Here is a 19,957-nt window from a genome sequence, read left to right on the forward strand (position 1 = left end):
GTTGTCTTTTTTTATGTTTCACAATTTTAATTCAGATGACCAATTTCATAGAGCTGCTTTTAAAACACAAAAAGTAGCTAACACCAGCATCATTTGTACTATCTGTACCTGGTATCTTGTTTTGAATTGCTAAAAGCAACAATTTTCTGCTTAAAGCCATTGGACACTTTCTGTAAACAGTATTGTCCAAAGGCCCACACTTCGTGTATCACAACTTATATAAAATAACAAACCTGTGAAATTTGGGCTCAATTGGTCATCGGAGTCGGGAGAAAATAACGGGAAAAGCCACCCATGTTTCGGCACATTTCGCCGTGTCATGACATGTGTTTAAAATAAATCCGTAATTCTCGATATCGAGATATTAATTCTCGATATTGTTTTAGTGTTTTCTCAAAAAGTAAAGCATTTCATGGAATAGTATTTCAAGGGAAGTCTTTCACCATTACCTTCTGTAAACCCTGTAAGTTATTTATAAATCTGTGAACTTTTAATGTTTTTTTCTGTTCCGAAAGTGTCTAATGGCTTTTAGCAGCACTCTAAAATTTGGCCCTGTAGTAAACGTCATCATATGACATTTTTCAACCAATGGGATAAAACCAGCCTGAATTTATGATTGTTGCATTGCATTCCAGGGCTTCAGCAGACTTCGGAACAGCTAAAGAGTACTTGAGAGAAGCCAGCGCTATCGCTGAGCGACTTGAAGATCCTGTTGCCGTGGCAGATCGCCATGGGGACTTGGGAACCATTTTTCGGTCGGAGGGGCGGTTCGTCGATGCCCTTACCCATCAGAAAAAGCAGTTTGTGTTTGCAAAACAAAGAGGCAAGTTATTTCAACGTTTCGATCAGTATGCTCTCTCGTTCATACCTGGGCCCAATTTCATAGCGCTGCTTAACAGTCGAATTTTGTGCTTACTGTGCAATTTCTATTTCATAGCGCTGCTAACCGTAAGCACACGAAAAGGCATGCTAACCTTCTGGTGCTTACCGCACAAAAATAAATGACGTCACAATGCAAATCCATGGTAAACACGCAATGGCCGTCCAATTTTTCTGCTAACCTGTGAAATACGCTAAGGCTTAACCAAATGTTTTTGCTACAGTAAGCACGCAAATTTGCTTACAGTTAAGCAGCGCTATGAAATTGGGCTCTCTCGTTCATACCTGTTCTTCTTCCCTAGGTGACCAGGCAGCTCTAGTTGTATCCTGCTTCAACATCGGCTTCACTCATTACTCCATGAGCCCACCGGACTACAACTCAGCCTTGGTCTACCACACAGTACACTTGGAGCTCTCGGACAGGATCGGAAATGTTGATAACTGTGAACGACCCTCTTACATTATACCTGCTCTCATTCCCTAGGTGACAGGCAGCTTTAGTGAGTTCCTGCTTCAACATTGGCTTCACTCATTACTCCATGAGCCCAAAGGACTGTGACATGGCCTTGGTCTACCACGCCATACACCTGGAGCTGTCCGACAGGATCGGGTACTTGGTGATGAAGTCGCGTGCCTTAAACTGCCTCGGCAAGATATACACAGGTTTGAATTTTAAGTATTATAAGTTATCACACACACGCTCATGGACTACGGAAAAATTAGCCCTGGCGGCCTTACACTTTCGTAATACTACAGTGACATCCTGGATATCAGGGTACATTTCTGGGGCGGAAAATTTTCAAAGCTTCATAACTCAAATCTTACCTGCAAGAAAGCACTTATTTCAACAGACTCACACTCCATGGCAGCATATATTTTTCTGCGGTGGGTTTTGATCGTCATATATTCTTCAAAAATCCGTCATTTTCATGAAATAATGCAGCTCCCAACGTTAAGGAATTCCTATTTTTGTTCGTACTCTCACAGTCTGCCGTGTTTACACAAGATGCGCAAATCTTGTGTTGCGTTTGTGTGTTAATGCTGTGCAGTCAAGAGTATGGTGACCAAGAATTCATGCGTCTTGCATCATGCGTCTTGCATGCGAATGTATATGCAGACGCACGGCAACAGACAACACTGTGAGAAAACAATAAAAACAGGATTTTTTTATTGTTGGGAGCTGCATTATTTCACGAAAATGACGGATTTGTGAGGAATATATGAGGACCAAAACCCACCGCAGAAAAATGTATGCCGCCATGGAATGTGAATCTGTTGAAGTTAGTGGCTTGTTGCAGGTAAGATTTGAGTTATGATGATTTGAAAATGTTCCGCCCCAGTAACAGGCCTCAATAGTTAGGACTCTGTATCTGTGTACAGAGGAAGAGTCCTATATAGGGCTAACGGAAAAAAAAAGTGCGTCTGCATCTCACATCCAACAAGACCTCGGCCTTGGACCTCTTTGGATATGGGATGTAGTTATGCTATATTTTTCCTTTTGTGCTGTATAAAGAAAGCCACTATCAGATAGCACCCCCAGGGATAATTACTTTAAAGAAGTCAATAACTATTTGAAAATCAAAATCATTTTTGATTTGTGTCTGTTCTTCTCTTCATCATCAGCTCTAAAGGACAACAAGGCGGCCATCTTGCTCCTTGTGGAATGCTTGGAAGTCCACAGTCAAACGGGAAACCATCGCGGACTGGGAATAGCCTACGGGAACATCGGTACGGTGTACCGAGCCATGGGTACGTTGTGTAATGTTTGTTATTGAGACATTAATGAGCCAGTCAGCATTCTCCCTTAAGGCAGTGGACACTATTGGTTATTGTCAAAGACTAACCTTCACAGGTGGTGTATCTCAACATATGCATAAAATAACGAACCTGTGAAAATTTGAGCTCAATCGGTCATCGAACTTGCGAGATATGAATGAAAGAAAAAAAAAACCTTGTCACACGAAGGTGTGTGCGTTTAGATGGTTGATTTCGAGACCTCAAGTTCTAAATCTGAGGTCTCGAAATCAAATTCGTGGAAAATTACTTCTTTCTCGGAAACTATGGCACTTCAGAGGGTGCCGTTTCTCTGGAGAAGTGAAAAAGAAAAACGTGAAATCTGTGGATGAAAATTTGAAAATAAAAAATATTAAGAAAGCACTGGATTGGTGAAAAGAGGTCAAGTTAACAGAAAAATGAGCAGAGTTTCTGTTGGGCGCGATAATAATAATAAAAATAATAACGAGGTCTTATAGAGCGCACAAATCCACAAAAGTGCTCAGGGCGCTCTTACAGAGAAAATACTAACAAAAATAACAAAGAACAGATTAAATACAAAAGAATGGATCTTTGAAACTTATTTAAAAAAAAACTAAAACACCCCAAAGAAATTAAAAAATAAACCTGATAAAAAAACAAAAAAACTCAAATATGATTAGAGTGCCTCTGCACTGACGTCCTGGGTATAAAGGTTCTTTACAATGCGAACACAAATTTGACTACAATTTTCTTTATTTTTTACCTGATTTGAGAAGTTGAAATTTCGTTCATATATTCATAGTGTCCCTCACCATATTTTCAACGAGTTTACAGCTAACAAATATATCCATGGAAGAAATTATTTCCGAAAATATGTCGAAGTTCTGCACTGGCGATGTTGATCATCGTATACCACTTGATAGTGTGAGCTCAAGTGCGCATGGCTTTAGAGTGCAGCGCGTTGTCTTGCCGCTATTCACCGTCAACTCCAATACACATTTAAAATCCAGGAGGCATAAAACTGGAAAGCACTACACCTCAAATAGAATTTTTTAAAGTTTCAGGTTGAATTTCGGTTACAAAGTGAGTTTTTTTCTTAAAAAATATTTATAAGCAGCAAAGCCGTCTGCCGCCATCTTGCTTTTTCACATGGCTTCTTCTTGTCATATAGACGGACAGCAGAGGGCGCTTTCCTGCACGCATATATTTTTTTCCTAGGACCGATGAGGCCACTTAGCATGCGCCAACTTAACGGCCTCATCTGTCCTGGGAAAAAGATATGCTTCCAGCACATGGAGTCTTGGCACAAGACGTCTATGCTCGGTATACTATGTTCTGCGCTTTGTGTCAATTGCTCGCTGACTATTATCCATCTGCTTAGTGAGTGGTTGACGCAAGTTGGTGGCGCCGCCAGTGATCAGTGCAAGAAAGTGTTTACACGGAAGTTAGTGCACGACGTGGGAATGGAAAACGTAAATTTCAATTTTCTTTTCACAAAATATTAACACCTAAGGAGACAATTCAACAATTTTAAATAACGCGGGCTTGGAGTTCCAACTACAAGGAACATGTGAGTAAAAGTTCAGACTCCCAACTTAGGTAGAAATATTTTTAACAGATTTTTGAAAATTTTTCGCAATGGTATGGGACCTTTGGACTCCGTCGCGTTGCATGCAACGGAGGAGTCCAACCAGGGCTATATAAAGTACAATGCTCTCTTTTCTGAGTTGGTGGCCATTGGAATAACTTATCAAAATGATATTTGGTTGTGTTGACGGAGTGGACGACACGGAACGAGTTGACGGCAAGTAGCAGTAGGATTGCGAGTGCAAAGTCAGGTTCATACTTCCTGCAAATGCGAATGCAATTATTCGATAGAACAAATGGTGACAATTTCACATGGCTGTTTAGCACTTAGCAAACTGATGTGAACTATTCCTTGCGAATTTGGGGTGCAAAATTAACAACGCATTCACATTCGCTTTCGCAGGAAGAAGTATGAACCGGGCTGTATACTCGCAATCATCTCTTAACTATTCTACCCATTCTATTCTCAGGTCCAGACGGACATTCAAAGGTTTACGACTCGCACGTCATCCTCTATCAATGACAATGCGGCTAGCATCAACCACATCGTTGTCTTTCTACAGAGACCTCTGAGTGAGGGAGACCCCTCTGTTCCCCATCCCCAACACTAAACTCGCAATCAGATCAATTGTGGTTTTACCCTTTACACCGATATGTTAGTACTCGGTACGTTCCCGAGTTCTGTGAAAAAAAAATCACAGGCATATTACTTGGGTGGGATTCGAACCATCGTTGGGTGGGATTCTGTGGTGTATTTACGTGGAGAAATACTTAAGTGTCAGAGTAGTCTAGCACAGAATAGCTGCCATTTTGAGAAGTGGTTTATTCACATAACCTTTGACCTGTATACATACATGGACTGTGCACTACATATCTATATATTCATGAGCCGTTCATAAAGTAGTGCCACAGTGATACATTACACTTCCTCCTCACTAATTATGAAGTGATGTAAATGTTCAGCAGTTTACTTTTAATTATTCATAAAGTTCTGGAAAATACACATGTAGTTTGTTGCACTTCTTATATCAGGATAGTAAGAATTCTTGTTTTGTTTTGCATGGCATTTCTTTTGTTTTCTTTTAACATAACACTGAACTAGAACTATCAACTCTAATTTGGAGTAAATATTTTTAAAACAAACATGAGTAATAAATCAACTGTTTAAACATGAGTAATAAATCAACTGTTTCACTCCACTTTGCTTTGTTTCTGTTCTTAAGACTAAAGGTTCAGTTTATCTGGAGGTTTGCGTTGACGTGATGGATAGCGATGTTCACGCACTGGGGACCTAACTGGCACTAGAGTTTTAGGGTTTTGTGTCTCTTCATCATAAGAGGGTTGCGCGCCTGTTGATGGAGTTGTCGCTATCTCTGGTGCTAGTTCTTGTGGTTGATCAATGTCAGGGGTAACACCTGTATCAGAATCCAAAATCTGGTCGATATGTCTGCGCCAAATCATATCTGGCCCTACGCGCACTTCATACGACAGGGGACCGTTTCGAGAGTGCACAACACCAAGAATCCACTTTTCTCTGCCTCGATAATCGCGAACTGAGACTGTCTGTCCAACCTGAAGCTCTCGTGTTGTACTAGCGGATTTATGTGCAGCTGTCTGGTCCGTTTGTTTGTCACTAACACGGCGGCGAATATCCGGTTTCAAAATATCCAAGCGAGATCTAAGCTGTCGCTTCATGAATAGCATAGCAGGCGATTGTCCTGTTGTACTGTGAGGTGCACTTCTGTAAGCAAGAAGAGAGTTAGCGAGTTTTGCTGATGTTGATCCTTTCTCCCCCGCCATAGATTTTAGAGCTTGTTTAAAAGTCTGTACAAATCGTTCAGCCAGCCCATTGGTTGCTGGATGGTATGGAGCAGATCGGATGTGTTTGATACCATTGCTCTTGAGGAAAATTTGGAATTCCTCAGACGTGAACTGGGGCCCATTATCGCTAACAAGCTGTTCGGGAACTCCATTGCGTGAGAAAATGTCACGAAGAATATCAATGGTCTGAGTTGTGTTCGATGATTTGGTACACACAACCTCTGGCCATTTTGAGTGTGCATCCACGACCACTAGGTACATTTGTCCAAGGAACGGTCCGGCATAATCAATATGGATGCGTTGCCATGGGGTCGTTGGCCATTCCCATGTATGGAGTGGTGCTGAAGTTGGATTACGCTGAACTCTTTGGCATCCAGAGCATCCTTTGGCAATTTGTTCAATATCATGATCAATCCCAGGCCACCAAGCATAGCCTCGTGCGAGTGTTTTCATTTTCACAACACCGAGGTGCCCTGAATGTAACTCATCAAGGACTTTCTTGCGTAGCTTGGACGGAATTACGACGCGTAGTCCCCACATAAGGCATCCCTCATGTACAGAGAGTTCATTTCTGCGTGTATGAAATGGTGCAAGGACGGAGTCGTGAGTGTGAGGCCACCCTTTCATGGTATACTCACGAGCCTGGGCGACTGTCAAATCATATGCTGTCTCTCGAGCAACTTGTGAAGATGTCACTGGCAAAATTTCGAGTTGTGAGACATAGAGAAGATTATCTGGGTCACTGTACTCATGAGTGACCTCTGGCAATGGCAATCTCGACAGTCCATCGGCATTACAATGCTTCGCTGTATTTTTGTATTCAATGTCATAGTCATGACTCCCAAGAAATATCGCGTATCTCACCAATCGTGACGCGGAAGTCGCAGGAATGCTCTTTGCAGGGTTGAATATGGATGTGAGCGGTTGATGGTCTGTAACCAGCGTGAATTTCCTTCCAGAGAGATAGTTATGGAATTTTTTTAACACCCCATATCAGTGCTAAGGCTTCCTTATCAATCTGTGAATAGTTACGTTCTGCCGAAGATAGTGTGCGTGATGCGTATGCGATTGGCCGCTCAGATCCATCTTGCATAACGTGAGACATCACAGCACCCAACCCATATGGTGAGGCATCACAAGCCAACTTCACCTGTAGATCTGGGTTGTAATGTGTCAAAACTTCCTTAGAAGTGATCAGAGTTTTGGCCTTGTTGAATGCATTTTCACAGTCTGCAGTCCAAACCCATGGTTTATTCTTCTCAAGCAGTCTGTTGAGTGGGTGCAGTATAGTGGCCAAATTCGGTAGAAAACGGTGGTAGTAATTGATGAGCCCAAGGAATGAGCGCATTTGGCTGACATTGGTTGGTTGTGGGGCATTGTTCACTGCGTTGACTTTGTCCTGAGTCTTATGTAGTCCCTCAGCATCAATCTCATGCCCACAGAAGACAACGCGTTTCTTGAAGAACTCACACTTTGACTTGTTGAGTTTTAATCCGCGGTCATCAAGAACATTGAGGACTCGCTCGAGGTTGTGAAGATGCTCTCTATCATCACGACCTGTCACAATCATGTCGTCAAGTATGCACTGCACACCAGGAATTCCTTGGAGGATTTGTTCCATAGTACGCTGCCATATGGCTGGGGCGGATGCTACTCCAAATGCAAGGCGATGCATCTGAAAAAGTCCCTTGTGTGTGTTGAGTGTCAACAATTTACTTGACTCATCCTCCATAACCATGTGTACATATGCTTGAGTCAAATCAAGCTTGCTAAATCTTTGTCCACCTGCGAGTGTTGCAAATACATCTTCAATTTTAGGCAAGGGGTAATGGTCAATCTTTAAGTTCGCATTGACTGTAACCTTGAAATCACCGCAAATTCGAACTCCGCCGTTTTTCTTTGGAACTGGTACGATAGGCGTTGCCCATTGACTTGTGGCAACTGGAGTTATTATATGTTCACGTTCCAGTCTTTCTAGTTCCATCTCAACTTTAGGTCGCAGTGCATATGGCACTTGTCTTGCTTTGAGAAATACGGGGGACGAATTGTCTTTGAGCGTTAGTTTCCCTTTAATGCCTTGTAACTCACCAACTTTATCACTGAATAGCTTCTCATGTTTCTTGAGCAGCGAGTTGAGGTGAGTGTCTCTCATATCCATGGAGGAGGTTCTCATGGCTAAAATACTTGGCCAGTCCAATTTTACTGTAGCGAGCCAATCACGACCGAAGAGGGGAGGACCACCTCCTTCGACAACGTACAGTTTCTGTGTACAACTCTGTTCTTTGTACTGGACATGTACTGTCAGCAATCCTGCAGGGGAAACTCTTTCTCCTGTATATGTTTGCAACTTTACTTTTGACGGTTGCAGAGTTACTGTCGGTAAGAGTTTTCGATAGTCAGCCATTGAAATGATCGAAATGGCAGATCCTGTATCAACTTCCATGGTGATCGGGATATTGTTGACTTTCGGTGTGACCCATATCGCTGTGCTCATGTCACACCGAGAATTTACATTGTTGATATTGACTCTTCCGATAAAAATTTCATCATCCTCCTGTTCATCATTTGGAATGTTCTCCATGACTTTTGTTGACTGCGCCTTCCCCTGGTAAGTATGCTTACGTCTGTTTGTATTAGGTTTGAACGTTTTGTTCGAAGGGGTCTGTGGTGGCTTTGAACGACATGCAGGCGCAATGTGGCCTGGTTTCCCACAGGAATGGCAAGTTGCGTCTTTAAATCGACACTGATCTGGGCTGTGATTTGACCTTCCACAGCGGTAGCATGAAGCTGAAGATTGGGAGCGTGATTTCACATTAAATTTGTGAACAGTAGAATCAGGTTTTAACTGCTGACGAAGCTCAACTGCATCCTTAGCAGCTGTTTCCATTGCAGTGGCCATTTCCAAGGCTTTGTTTAGTGTTAGTTTTGCCTCAGCGAGCAGTCGCTTCTGGATACTCCCTGCCCGTAACCCACACACAAATCGGTCACGGAGGGCATCATTCAAATAGTCACCAAAATTGCAATGTTCAGCAAACCGTCGAAGTTGAGCTAGGTAAGTACTGACGCTCTCACCCTCAAGTTGTTCTCGCTTGTGAAAACGAAAACGTTCAGCGATGACAAGTGGCTTGGGTGACAAGTGTTGTGATAAAATTTCAACTAACTCCTTGTATGTCTTTGTGGATGGCTTGTTTGGCGTAGTTAAATTTTTCAAGAGCCCATACGTCTTTGGTCCAATAAGGCTGATAAGTGCAGGCACTTTCTTGGCTGCTGAGATTGAGTTCACATCAAAATATTGTTCAAGCCTTTCAATATATGTGGGCCAGTCTTCCTCTGTCCCATCAAAGGGATCAATTCTGCCAATCATTGATGAAGCCATGATCTAGAATGGTAGCTCAAGTTCACAGAATTACATGTAACAGCAATCGGCAATGCGTACGCCACACGAGTAGAGATGAACTGTCAGATTCAGTCTATGTGTATATGTACATACCCTCACTGGTGTTGTAAAACGGATCAAGATTCACTCCAAATTTCCACATTTTATGCAGCTACCCTGGCGAATTTGTACATTAAATTTGTACTCTTAAGATCACAATACCTAGATCTTTAACATAGCAGGCTAATAATCCCATCCTCGTCGCCAGTTGTGGTGTATTTACGTGGAGAAATACTTAAGTGTCAGAGTAGTCTAGCACAGAATAGCTGCCATTTTGAGAAGTGGTTTATTCACATAACCTTTGACCTGTATACATACATGGACTGTGCACTACATATCTATATATTCATGAGCCGTTCATAAAGTAGTGCCACAGTGATACATTACAGATTCGAACCATCGACCCTTGCAGTTATAGAGCAGTGTCTTCTTACCATCCTCAATAAAGGGTTCAAACTAGCTGCCTCTAGCTACCAGGCACTCTAGGTGGTCTAGTTTGTAAGACACTGCTACAGATTTGCAAAGGTCCTGGGTTCTAATCCCACCCAAGTAGTCGGTGTAATGGTAAAATCAAAAGTATGTGAAATTCTTTATCCCAAATGCAAATTTAACATCTAGTTCTCGCAACAATCTCTTAACTAGTTTCACCCATTTTACTCTCTAGGTCCAGACGGACATGCAACAGATAGACGACACTCATGTCCTCTTCAACATTTTCAATGCGGCTACCAACAACCACATTGTTGTCTTCCTGACCGGAACCGGAGCGTTTCCAGAGGGAATGGGCGAGGCCATCTACTTCAGTTGGCCGTCACCGGAGGGCGAAATGGTCTGGATGTTTCTCGGTTTCATCTCCAACAAAAAGCCAAGTGCCATTTTTAAAGTAGTCGGCTTGAAGAAAGGTATGGTTGACAAAAAAATGTAGTCAATATGTTTCATCAGGCCGGTGTTTATATCCCGTTTTATTGGCATAACTGTCACATCTCCACCCGCAAAATATTATGATTACATGTCCATGTACAGGCAAATGGGCAATTCCGCGGTCAGTCGCATAACACTTTTCAGTGTCATTTCTCGATCGTGGTGCTAGAAGTTCTGTGTGAGATATTCTTTCCTCTAAGTTTATAGACTGATTTGTACTTGACACCCAAGGCTTTGAATTGATAATTATTAGAAATGTTGTGGGCTTTGTGCTCTGGATGTTATAACGTTGTAAAGACCGGTCAGTCGCATTACACAAAAAGGACATGGTAAAAAAAACACTTGTCACAATTCAAAAATCTCCTCTATCAAAAAGATTGTGAAAGTGTTACTATATGTAACACACAACTCTTATACATGAGTATCCAACAGGATACTTATAAATGGTCAGCAACTTGAACTTTTAGGTATACATGGCAAAACCATGGTCAGTCGCATTACGGTCAGTCGCATTATAGTTTTCCAGACAATGTAGCCACGCCTACATGGTGCCCAAGCCGAGTTCTGATTTGGCAAAATTGGGTTCATTCCTTGTCAACAACTAAAAATAAATTGGTTTCATATGTTAGCTATAACTTCTAAGTGGAAAGAAAGTTGTGACACAAACTTGATTTTTGTGTGTTATGTCCATGTTTGCTTGGAATTGCCCAAATACCTACAGGAACAATCCTTCTTGCCCAGAGCAAGACTATTGAGATATTCCCTAAAGCAAAGCAAGAAATCATCTTGGTTAGAAGCATTGGACACTATTGGTGATTACTCAAAATAATTGTTAACACATAAAAACTGACTTGGTAATGAGCAATGGAGAGCTGTTGATAGTAAAAAACATTGTGAGAAACGACTCCCTCTGAATCTGAAGTAACGTAGTTTTTGAGAAAGTAGTAATTTCTCACTAAAATATTTGATTTGATTTCGAGACCTCAGCTGAGGTCTGGAAATCAAGCATCTGAACTGAAAGCACACAACTTCGTACGTACAGGGTTTTTTCTCTTCCATTATTCTCTCACAACTTCGAAGACCAATTGAGTTCAAATTTTCACAGGTTTGTTCTTTGTGCATATTTTGAGATACACCAAGTGAGAAGACTGGTCTCTGAAAATATTACTAAAGGTGTCCAGTGTCAATGATCAATTTTTGGCATCCAGTGGTTCCACTTAGTCAACAACAATGAGGTCACCCAAAGAACGTGTCCGCCCCCCCATCAACCAACTAATTCAACACCGCCACTCTGCCTTCTTCGGTCATGTCGCTCGCCTAGCTGACAACATCCCAGCTAAAAAAGCTCTAAAGCATCGCCATCAACTCCAGGGGAGGCCTAGCACCAGCTCCTGGCTGGAAGAGACCTAGACAGAGGCCGCCCTCGGTCATCCTAGGCCCAACAACTTGGCCGGCCGAGCGAAATCGCCCACATGTGGCGTGAGGCTGTAGGACGTGGACACATGACATCGGCGCGATGGACCCTTGCTGCCTCTGCGGGTTGATTGATTGATGTCTTTTTATGATTTTGTTTGAATGTGTCTTTCAAAGGAAGTTCTACAAACAACTCATTCATGCAGTCTATGCCTGTACAGCAGCCGATGAAAACGATGTCACAGATTGGAATCTCTGTGGAACCCCTTCACGTTATCCAGCATCAGATACCAGCAGAAACTACCCAGGTACGTTTTTATTTTGTTGTTGTGCACAGTCGGCTGGGTATTGGTAATTGTCAAAGACCAGTCTTCTCACTTGCTGTATCTCAACATTTGCATAAAATAACAACCCTGTGAAAATTTGAGCTCATTCGGTCATCTAAGTTGCGAGATAATTATGAAAGAAAAAAACACCCTTGTACATGTGGTAACTTTATTCCGGTTAACAAGGTCCCAATTGCATAGAGCTGCTCAAGTAGAAAATACTGTTAAAAAAATTCTCACTGGCTGGTAACTTTATCTCGGTGTGCATAATTTTGATTTGCTTAGCTTATTTTGTGCTTAAAGGCAGTGGACACTTTTGGTAATTACTCAAAATAGTTATTAGCATACAACCTTACTTGGTAGGTAACAAGTAATGGAGAGCGGTTGATGGTAACAAACTTAGTGAGAAATGGCTCCCTCTGAATTAAGGTGGTATTCAGGAAAGAAGTAATTTTCCACGAATTTGATTTTGAGACCTCAGATTAAGAATTTTGAGGTCTCGAGATAAAGCATCTGAAAGCACACAACTTCGTGTGACAAGGGTGTTTTTTTCTTTCATAATTATCTCGCAACTTAGATGACCGAATGAGCTCAAATTTTCACAGGGTTGTTATTTTATGCAAATGTTGAGAAACAGCAAGTGAGAAGACTGGTCTTTGACAATTACCAATAGTGTCCAGTGTCTTCAAGCAGCTCTATGAAATTTGGCCCAGTATCTCAGGAGTTCAGGTTGCGCCTAGCCCTCTACAGGACTCTTCCTTTGTGCTGTTCACAGAAACAGAGTCCTAAATATTAGGGTTTTTTCTGGGGCGGAAACATCTGGAAGCTTTAGTAACATTTGAAAAATGAAAGGGCTGCATCGGATTTGTTGGGTGTCATGACCGAGTGATTAAGGCCATTGAATCTAAGTTCAGGTGGAAAAGTCAGCGGAGTGTGGGTTTGAATCCCAGTCATGACACTTGTGTCCTTGAGCAAGACACTTGACCATAGTTGCTTCTTTCCACTCAGGGGTATAATTGGGTACCTGCGAGGGTAGAGGTTGATATTGTGTATGAAAAAGCCACTGGTGTGCCAAGGCAGCTCAGGGCTGTATACTTCCCAGGGGGGCTGAGAAAGATTACAGGGATGTAATTTGCCCATTGACCAGGGCACTAATCTAAAGCGCATTGAGATAGTTATTGAAAAATGCGCTGAATAAGAACTTGTCTCTATTATTATTACGTCTTCAATTAATCGTGATGCAATTAAGCCTGGGCGACTATTGCGACTAGTGTCAAAGTCGCAACTATTGATTGCTTAGTCGAGTAGCGACTATCGTTTTTTAACTACTCGGTTAATCGTACCTCCACGACAACTACAACAATAGTCGTGGCTTCCTGCTTGGTGAACCAATGGTGTTGCTCACCACTATTTACGACGACATAATTTACTTACGAAACACAATCGGACATCACGATCAGAAACACAATGCGACTCGATGAGAGCTGTTGATTAAATAAAACATCGTGAGAAACGGCTCCCTCTGAAGTAACAAAGTTTTTGAGAAAGAAGTGATTTCTCACTTAAATATTTGCATCTGCGAAAGACTTCAGGCGTGAAGCCTTTCTCAGACTTCTAAAAAGAATTTTTTCTTCAACTATTTTCTGGAAGTTTGATAATCGATTAAGGCAAATTTCCACTGGTTTGTTACATTTTATGCATACATGTTGGGATACATGGGCATGGCAAGTGCTTGAAAACTGGTCTCTGACAATAGACCGATCCATTAGGCTCCGCCCACGGCGCACATGTGAGCAAGAACACGTGAGGCTCTCCTATGCCATTCTGCACAACTCGTCCGCCCACGCCAAGCATACGCATGTCAGACTTTATTTGTCAGACTTTGTGTTGCGCAATGGGATGTGATTGGTCAATACGCAATGATGGGGCGGAGCTAAATGGATCGGCCTATTACCAAAGGGATCCAGTGCCTTTTACTTACTTTTTGTTTTCTCTCCATTTATTTTAGACGTCGACTTTGACCAGCTTCTCAGAGTTCTCCATGAAGATGTTAGAGAATTTCTACAACTATGCCTCATCGTTCGGGATCAACCAGTCGCAGATGACACCCCAGCCAAATGTCAGCTGGATCCCCATGACGGTCCTAGATAAATGGTTTCAGAACTTCAAGAAAAAAATGGCGCAGGATCAGAACTTTTGGAGGAAGTAACTCTACATGTGTAACTTTTGTATTATAACAATTTTAAGATTTGGGTACTTTTTGTAACACAAAACATAATGTCCACAGATTTACATTAAACTTACTCAGTTTGAAGATAATGGTGGTAGAAAGCTTCCCTTACAATATTACTTGCTGAGGTGCTGTAGTTTTTGAGTAATGAGTACTAAAACAAGTCACCAAAATCACTTTCGTCTCACTTTCAGTGATTGCAAGTAAAAGCGTATTAACCAGTTACATGTATGGTATGTTATGGTTTTTACATGCTAATACATTGTAACATGCTAATACTGAGACTAAAATAACTTGTGTGACATTGTTTTACTCATTTCTCGAAATCTGTGGACATTGTATAAAAAGTACCCAGAGCCTTTAAAGGCACTGGGCACTGTTTGGTAATATTGTCAAAGACCAGGGGTGGATTTCACAAAGAGTTAAAGACAGTGGACACTTTTGGTAATTGTCAAAGACCAGTTTTCTCACTTGCTGTATCTCATCACATGCATGAAATAACAAACCAGTGAAAATTTTAGCTCAATCGGTCATCAAAGTTACGAGATAATAATGAAAGAAAAAAACACCCTTGTCACACGAAGTTGTGTGCTTTCTTATGATTGATTTCGAGACCTCAAATTCTAAACTTGAGGTCTAAGAATTAAATTTGAGGAAAATTACTTAAGAGGGAGCTGTTTCTCACGATGTTTTATGCTATCAACGTCTTCCTATAACTTATTTCCAAGTAAGGTTTTATTCTAAAAATTATTTTGAGTAATAGTGTCTACTGCCTTTAAGACTAGTCTTTTAACTCGAGTTACTCGTCCTAACTTAGGACTAGCCTTAAGATTTTAATATCTCCTAGGACTAGTCCTAAGTTAGGACTAGTCCCAACTCTTTGTGAAGGTGACCCCTGTATTCTCAATAGTGTCCAGTGCCTTCAACATTTACTAAACAATTTTTTAATAACTGTATATAAATCATTTTGCACGATGTCTTTACTTTGAAATTGATGCAATTATTATGGTGATTTCAATTGGGCATGGCGATCTTTCTATTTTAGTCTAATTACCGTATTTTGTTCACCCTTGAAAAATCTGAAAAATTGTGATTAAACAGCCTTGAATGTCTATTAAAGACTATGCCATGTGTACTTATCTTCTGCGCTGATCTTCTAATCGATGCTCGAACCGGAGTGTGCTCCTGTGTGTTGTGTAATGCACAGTAAAGAACTAAGTGCGCTTATCAGAAGAGTAGGAGTACGCCTCGGTGTTCCTGGTTTAAGCGGAAGCATATTGCACCACAGCACCTTGTAAAACCATTTACATGGTGCTATAAGATAACAATACCATACTTCAAAAACCTGGCCCCACATACCTTGCAGGGAAAATACTGAGCGCTTTGTTTCGACCCTTAAGGGTGTGTTAAAAACCGCTATATAAGAACCAAGTATTATTATTATGTTGATGCATTTAAAGGGTCTGGGTACTTTTGTTGGACAAAAAATACACAATGTCCACAGATTTACATTAAACTTACTCAAATTGAAGATAATGATGGTAGAAAGCTTCCCTGAAAACATGACTTGCTGTGAAGCTGTACTTTTTGAGAAATGAGTAAAACAATGTCATGGAAATAATTTTTGACTCTTCGAAAATTATTTTAGCATGTAAAAACGTATGTTCAGGACATTGTTTTACTCATTTCTCACAAACTACATCACCTCAGCAAGTAACTTTTAAAGGTAAGCTTTCTACTATCATTATCTTCAAACGGTGTAAGTTTAATGCAAATCTGTAAACATTGTGTTTAGTGTTACAAAAAGTACCTAAAGAATTATGTAATGTATTTATTTGCAATTGCTTTTAGAGATTACCAAAAGAAATAAACTTAGTACATAAAGGACATAGGATTTGAGGCATTGCATGGTGAGGTATCAGTGTACATGTATATTTGGTTTGCGGTAACACCATGTGTGTATCTACTTGCCAGGTAGAGTTTGTTCAGTCTCCTGACGATGACTAGAGCAAGCTAGTCGAAACGTTGAGACCAACCCAAGAACTTACTCCGCGGTAGTATAGTTAATTACGATCGAATCGGCCTAAGCTAAAGTAGTAGTCCCAGCCTATTTCTTCACCATCCGCCCAGGTAATTAGTTAATAAGCAGGACAGTTCTTTTCAGAACTTAGAAGTCTCCTGAATACCCGAACATCTACTCTGCGGTAGTAGAATAAAGCAAGACAGTTCTCTAAGAACAAACTCTACCTGGCAAGTAGATACACACATGGTGTTACCGCAAACCAAATAGATATACATATAGGACGTTTAAAAAGAACTTTGACATATAGCCATACCTAAGTTATTTGTACACAATCCTCAATATCTTCACTGCTTAGCAAGGTTTAGGTGCTAAGCACATAAATTACAAGTTGAGGTTGGGAGATATACAGGTGTAGAATTTAAGGATCGTATGTATTCACTGCTTAGAGGATGTTGAAATCCAAATCCATTTCATTCGTTTTACCAAATGTTTACTGTATTCGGAAACATATTGTATAATACCATGGGTCAAAGTTACACAGGTTTTTAGTATCTTATCTGACAAGAAAAAAATAATTTTCCTTGTGAGTTCTCAAAAGAAAACCATTATTAATTGTGTTTCGAAACCCAAACATAATTTAAAATTTGTTCTTGCTGACCTCTCGAGAGCTCTTCTTCTGTGTTGTATAATAAGTTGAAGTTTTGTTATTGTTGTAAACCCTTCCCGTAGGGAATGAGGTTTGTTCCGTTTAAGGAACAAAATTTGATACAATACAATACAATTATTATTATTAATGCATCCAATAGTTGCAAAATAATGCGTGTAGTTATTTAAATGCCTCGTAGTTTTAATAGCAACTGTACGAAATTAAATTGCAATGGAATAAGGTTGAATCTGTGTTTCATGTTTTCTCTTTTATTATTGTTGTGCAAAGCCTTTAACCTAAAATCAAACTTTAAAACTGTGCACCCTCAAGATTTGAAAACATCACAAGAGGTTAGTAAGTCCAGGATTTGTATCCATTACGGGCCCGAAATTAAACAAAATCACATTAAAAACAAAACAAAAGAGGTCGTGATTCCAGCATTTTCATCAACAAAGACCTAATTTAAGGAACAAACATTTTTCATCATCAGAAGTCAAGCATTTTAGTCGTTTTTTTAAAGATGGTTTTAGTGATGAAAATGCTGGACTTACCCCTTGCCTTTCTTCAATTTTAGGCAAATTTTTGATGAGAATGCAGCTGGACGTCTTTTTTTTCAGTTAAAAAAAGAAAGATAATTTGAATACACATAATTGTCCAGAAGAAAAAACTTCCGAGGTCAAATAAATGAAACAAAAATTATGTCTTTAATGGTGTGGTTAATTGGGTTCATTCAATTAATTGTACTAAATCTCGTAACATGGTAGGTGGCGCCGTAGCTACACTAACTACGTATGGGACTGGGAGCCACGAGACCCTGGTTCAACTCTACTGGGTGTATGTTTCTTTTCTTTTTTGCTTGAGTGGACGCAGTGAATTATTATAAGTAGTATAAAAACTCCCCCCCCCCCCCCCAGACACACCAACAGGCACCTAGGTGCACTGGATAGCTCCAATGCGTGTTCTACCGAGAGCTGGTACACCCGGTTCGAATCCTGTACCCATACATTATATAGACTTGATTTTACTGCTTGGCGCGGGAATGAATTTGGGGTAGGTCATACCCAAACTAGGTTGGATTATTTGGCCAGGTGGTAGAGTAAAAGACAGTCTCCAAGTTACAGGTTGCTGGAACAATAGGATGGGTCTCAAATATTCATTTTAACCTTGATTTTAAACCGTCGTACTATCCGAAATAAGGCATTATCTCAAAAAGTAGCCATCGTAGACGACTAAAACCAAGGTTTTTCTTGCTCCTCGCCCTCTATTACACCTAGGTATGAAATTTCAGGCGATTTGGAAGATAAAAATTTCGGCAAATTTTTGAAAAAACGACAAGGGGGTAAGCTTGACGTTTTTTCAGCCTCGGAAACATTTCCTCTCCGAATTGCCTCAAAATTTAACCAAAGGAAGTTCGTCATGTGTAAAAGACAGTCTCCAAGTTACAGGTTGCTGGAACAATAGGATGGGTCTCAAATATTCATTTTAACCTTGATTTTAAACCGTCGTAACATCCGAAATAAGGCATTATCTCAAAAAGTAGCCATCGTAGACGACTAAAACCAAGATTTTCTTGCTCCTCGCCCTCAATTACACCTAGGTATGAAATTTCAGGCGATTTGGAAGACAAAAATTTCGGCCGATTTTTGAAAAAAACGACAAGGGGGTAAGCTTGACGTTTTTTCAATCTCGGAAACACTTTCTCTCCGAATTGCCTCAAAATTTAACCAAAGGAAGTTCGTCATGTGTAAAAGACAGTCTCCAAGTTACAGGTTGCTGGAACAATAGGATGGGTCTCAAATATTCATTCAACGTTGATTTTAAACCGTCGTACTATCCGAAATGAGGCATTATCTCAAAAAGTAGCCATCGTAGACGACTAAAACCAAGATTTTCTTGCTCCTCGCCCTCTATTACACCTAGGTATGAAATTTCAGGCGATTTGGAAGACAAAAATTTCGGCCGATTTTTGAAAAAACGACAAGGGGGTAAGCTTGACGTTTTTTCAGCCTCGGAAACATTTTCTCTCCGAATTGCCTCAAAATTTAACATAAGGAAGTTCGTCATGTGTAAAAGACAGTCTCCAAGTTACAGGTTGCTGGAACAATAGGATGGGTCTCAAATATTCATTTTAACGTTGATTTTAAACCGTCGTACTATCCAAAATGAGGCATTATCTCAAAAAGTAGCCATCGTAGACGACTAAAACCAAGATTTTCTTGCTCCTCGCCCTCTATTACACATAGGTATGAAATTTCAGGCGATTTGGAAGACAAAAATTTCGGTCGATTTTTGAAAAAACGACAAGGGGGTAAGCTTGACGTTTTTTCAGCCTCGGAAACGTTTCCTCTCCGAATTGCCTCAAAATTTAACCAAAGGAAGTTCGTCATGTGTAAAAGACAGTCTCCAAGTTACAGGTTGCTGGAACAATAGGATGGGTCTCAAATATTCATTTTAACGTTGATTTTAAACCGTCGTACTATCCGAAATAAGGCATTATCTCAAAAAGTAGCCATCGTAGACGACTAAAACCAAGATTTTCCTGCTCCTTGCCCCCAATTACACCTAGGTATGAAATTTCAGGCGATGTGGAAGACAAAAATTTCGGCCGATTTTTGAAAAAACGACAAGGGGGTAAGCTTGACGTTTTTCCAGCCTCGGAAACACTTTCTCTCCGAATTGCCTCAAAATTTAACCAAAGGAAGTTCGTCATGTGTAAAAGACAGTCTCCAAGTTACAGGTTGCTGGAACAATAGGATGGGTCTCAAATATTCATTTTAACGTTGATTTTAAACCGTCGTACTATCCGAAATAAGGCATTATCTCAAAAAGTAGCCATCGTAGACGACTAAAACCAAGATTTTCTTGCTCCTCGCCCTCTATTACACCTAGGTATGAAATTTCAGGCGATTTGGAAGACAAA

At 40.6% G+C, this 19,957-nt stretch overlaps 3 protein-coding genes across 3 annotated transcripts in view; 2 read left to right on the forward strand and 1 right to left on the reverse strand.

Moving 5' to 3' along the window:
* The window catches only part of LOC139942495 (uncharacterized), a 15,069-nt gene extending 2,949 nt beyond the window's left edge, over positions 1-12,120 (forward strand). Inside the window, exons 5-10 of the mRNA XM_071939306.1 lie at positions 636-823; positions 1,182-1,267; positions 1,431-1,542; positions 2,503-2,628; positions 10,143-10,380; positions 11,990-12,120. Coding sequence (XP_071795407.1) covers positions 636-823; positions 1,182-1,267; positions 1,431-1,542; positions 2,503-2,628; positions 10,143-10,360 — 730 coding nt within the window. The 3' untranslated portion in view covers positions 10,361-10,380; positions 11,990-12,120. The remainder of the gene's footprint in view (positions 1-635; positions 824-1,181; positions 1,268-1,430; positions 1,543-2,502; positions 2,629-10,142; positions 10,381-11,989) is intronic.
* Positions 1-19,957, reverse strand: part of LOC139943434 (uncharacterized) — a 136,104-nt gene that overhangs the window by 84,447 nt on the left and 31,700 nt on the right. The window lies entirely within an intron of this gene.
* On the forward strand, positions 11,961-15,919 carry LOC139943435 (protein Hikeshi-like). The gene is made up of 3 exons (XM_071940246.1): positions 11,961-12,120; positions 13,053-13,075; positions 14,147-15,919. The coding sequence occupies exons 1-3, from the start codon at positions 11,961-11,963 to the stop codon at positions 14,345-14,347; spliced, it is 384 nt and encodes a 127-aa protein (XP_071796347.1). The 3' UTR covers positions 14,348-15,919.

Source organism: Asterias amurensis, chromosome 10 (genome assembly GCF_032118995.1).
Source record: "Asterias amurensis chromosome 10, ASM3211899v1".
NCBI classification, from domain to species: domain Eukaryota; kingdom Metazoa; phylum Echinodermata; class Asteroidea; order Forcipulatida; family Asteriidae; genus Asterias; species Asterias amurensis.

Bases quoted from the DNA above. Each gene is read 5' to 3' on its own strand.
- LOC139943435 (XM_071940246.1), top strand. From the start codon at position 11,961: ATGATTTTGTTTGAATGTGTCTTTCAAAGGAAGTTCTACAAACAACTC. The intron at 12,121-13,052 runs GTACGTTTTTAT...ATCTAAGTTCAG, and splicing joins TACCAGCAGAAACTACCCAG to GTGGAAAAGTCAGCGGAGTG. The intron at 13,076-14,146 runs GTTTGAATCCCA...CATTTATTTTAG, and splicing joins GAAAAGTCAGCGGAGTGTGG to ACGTCGACTTTGACCAGCTT.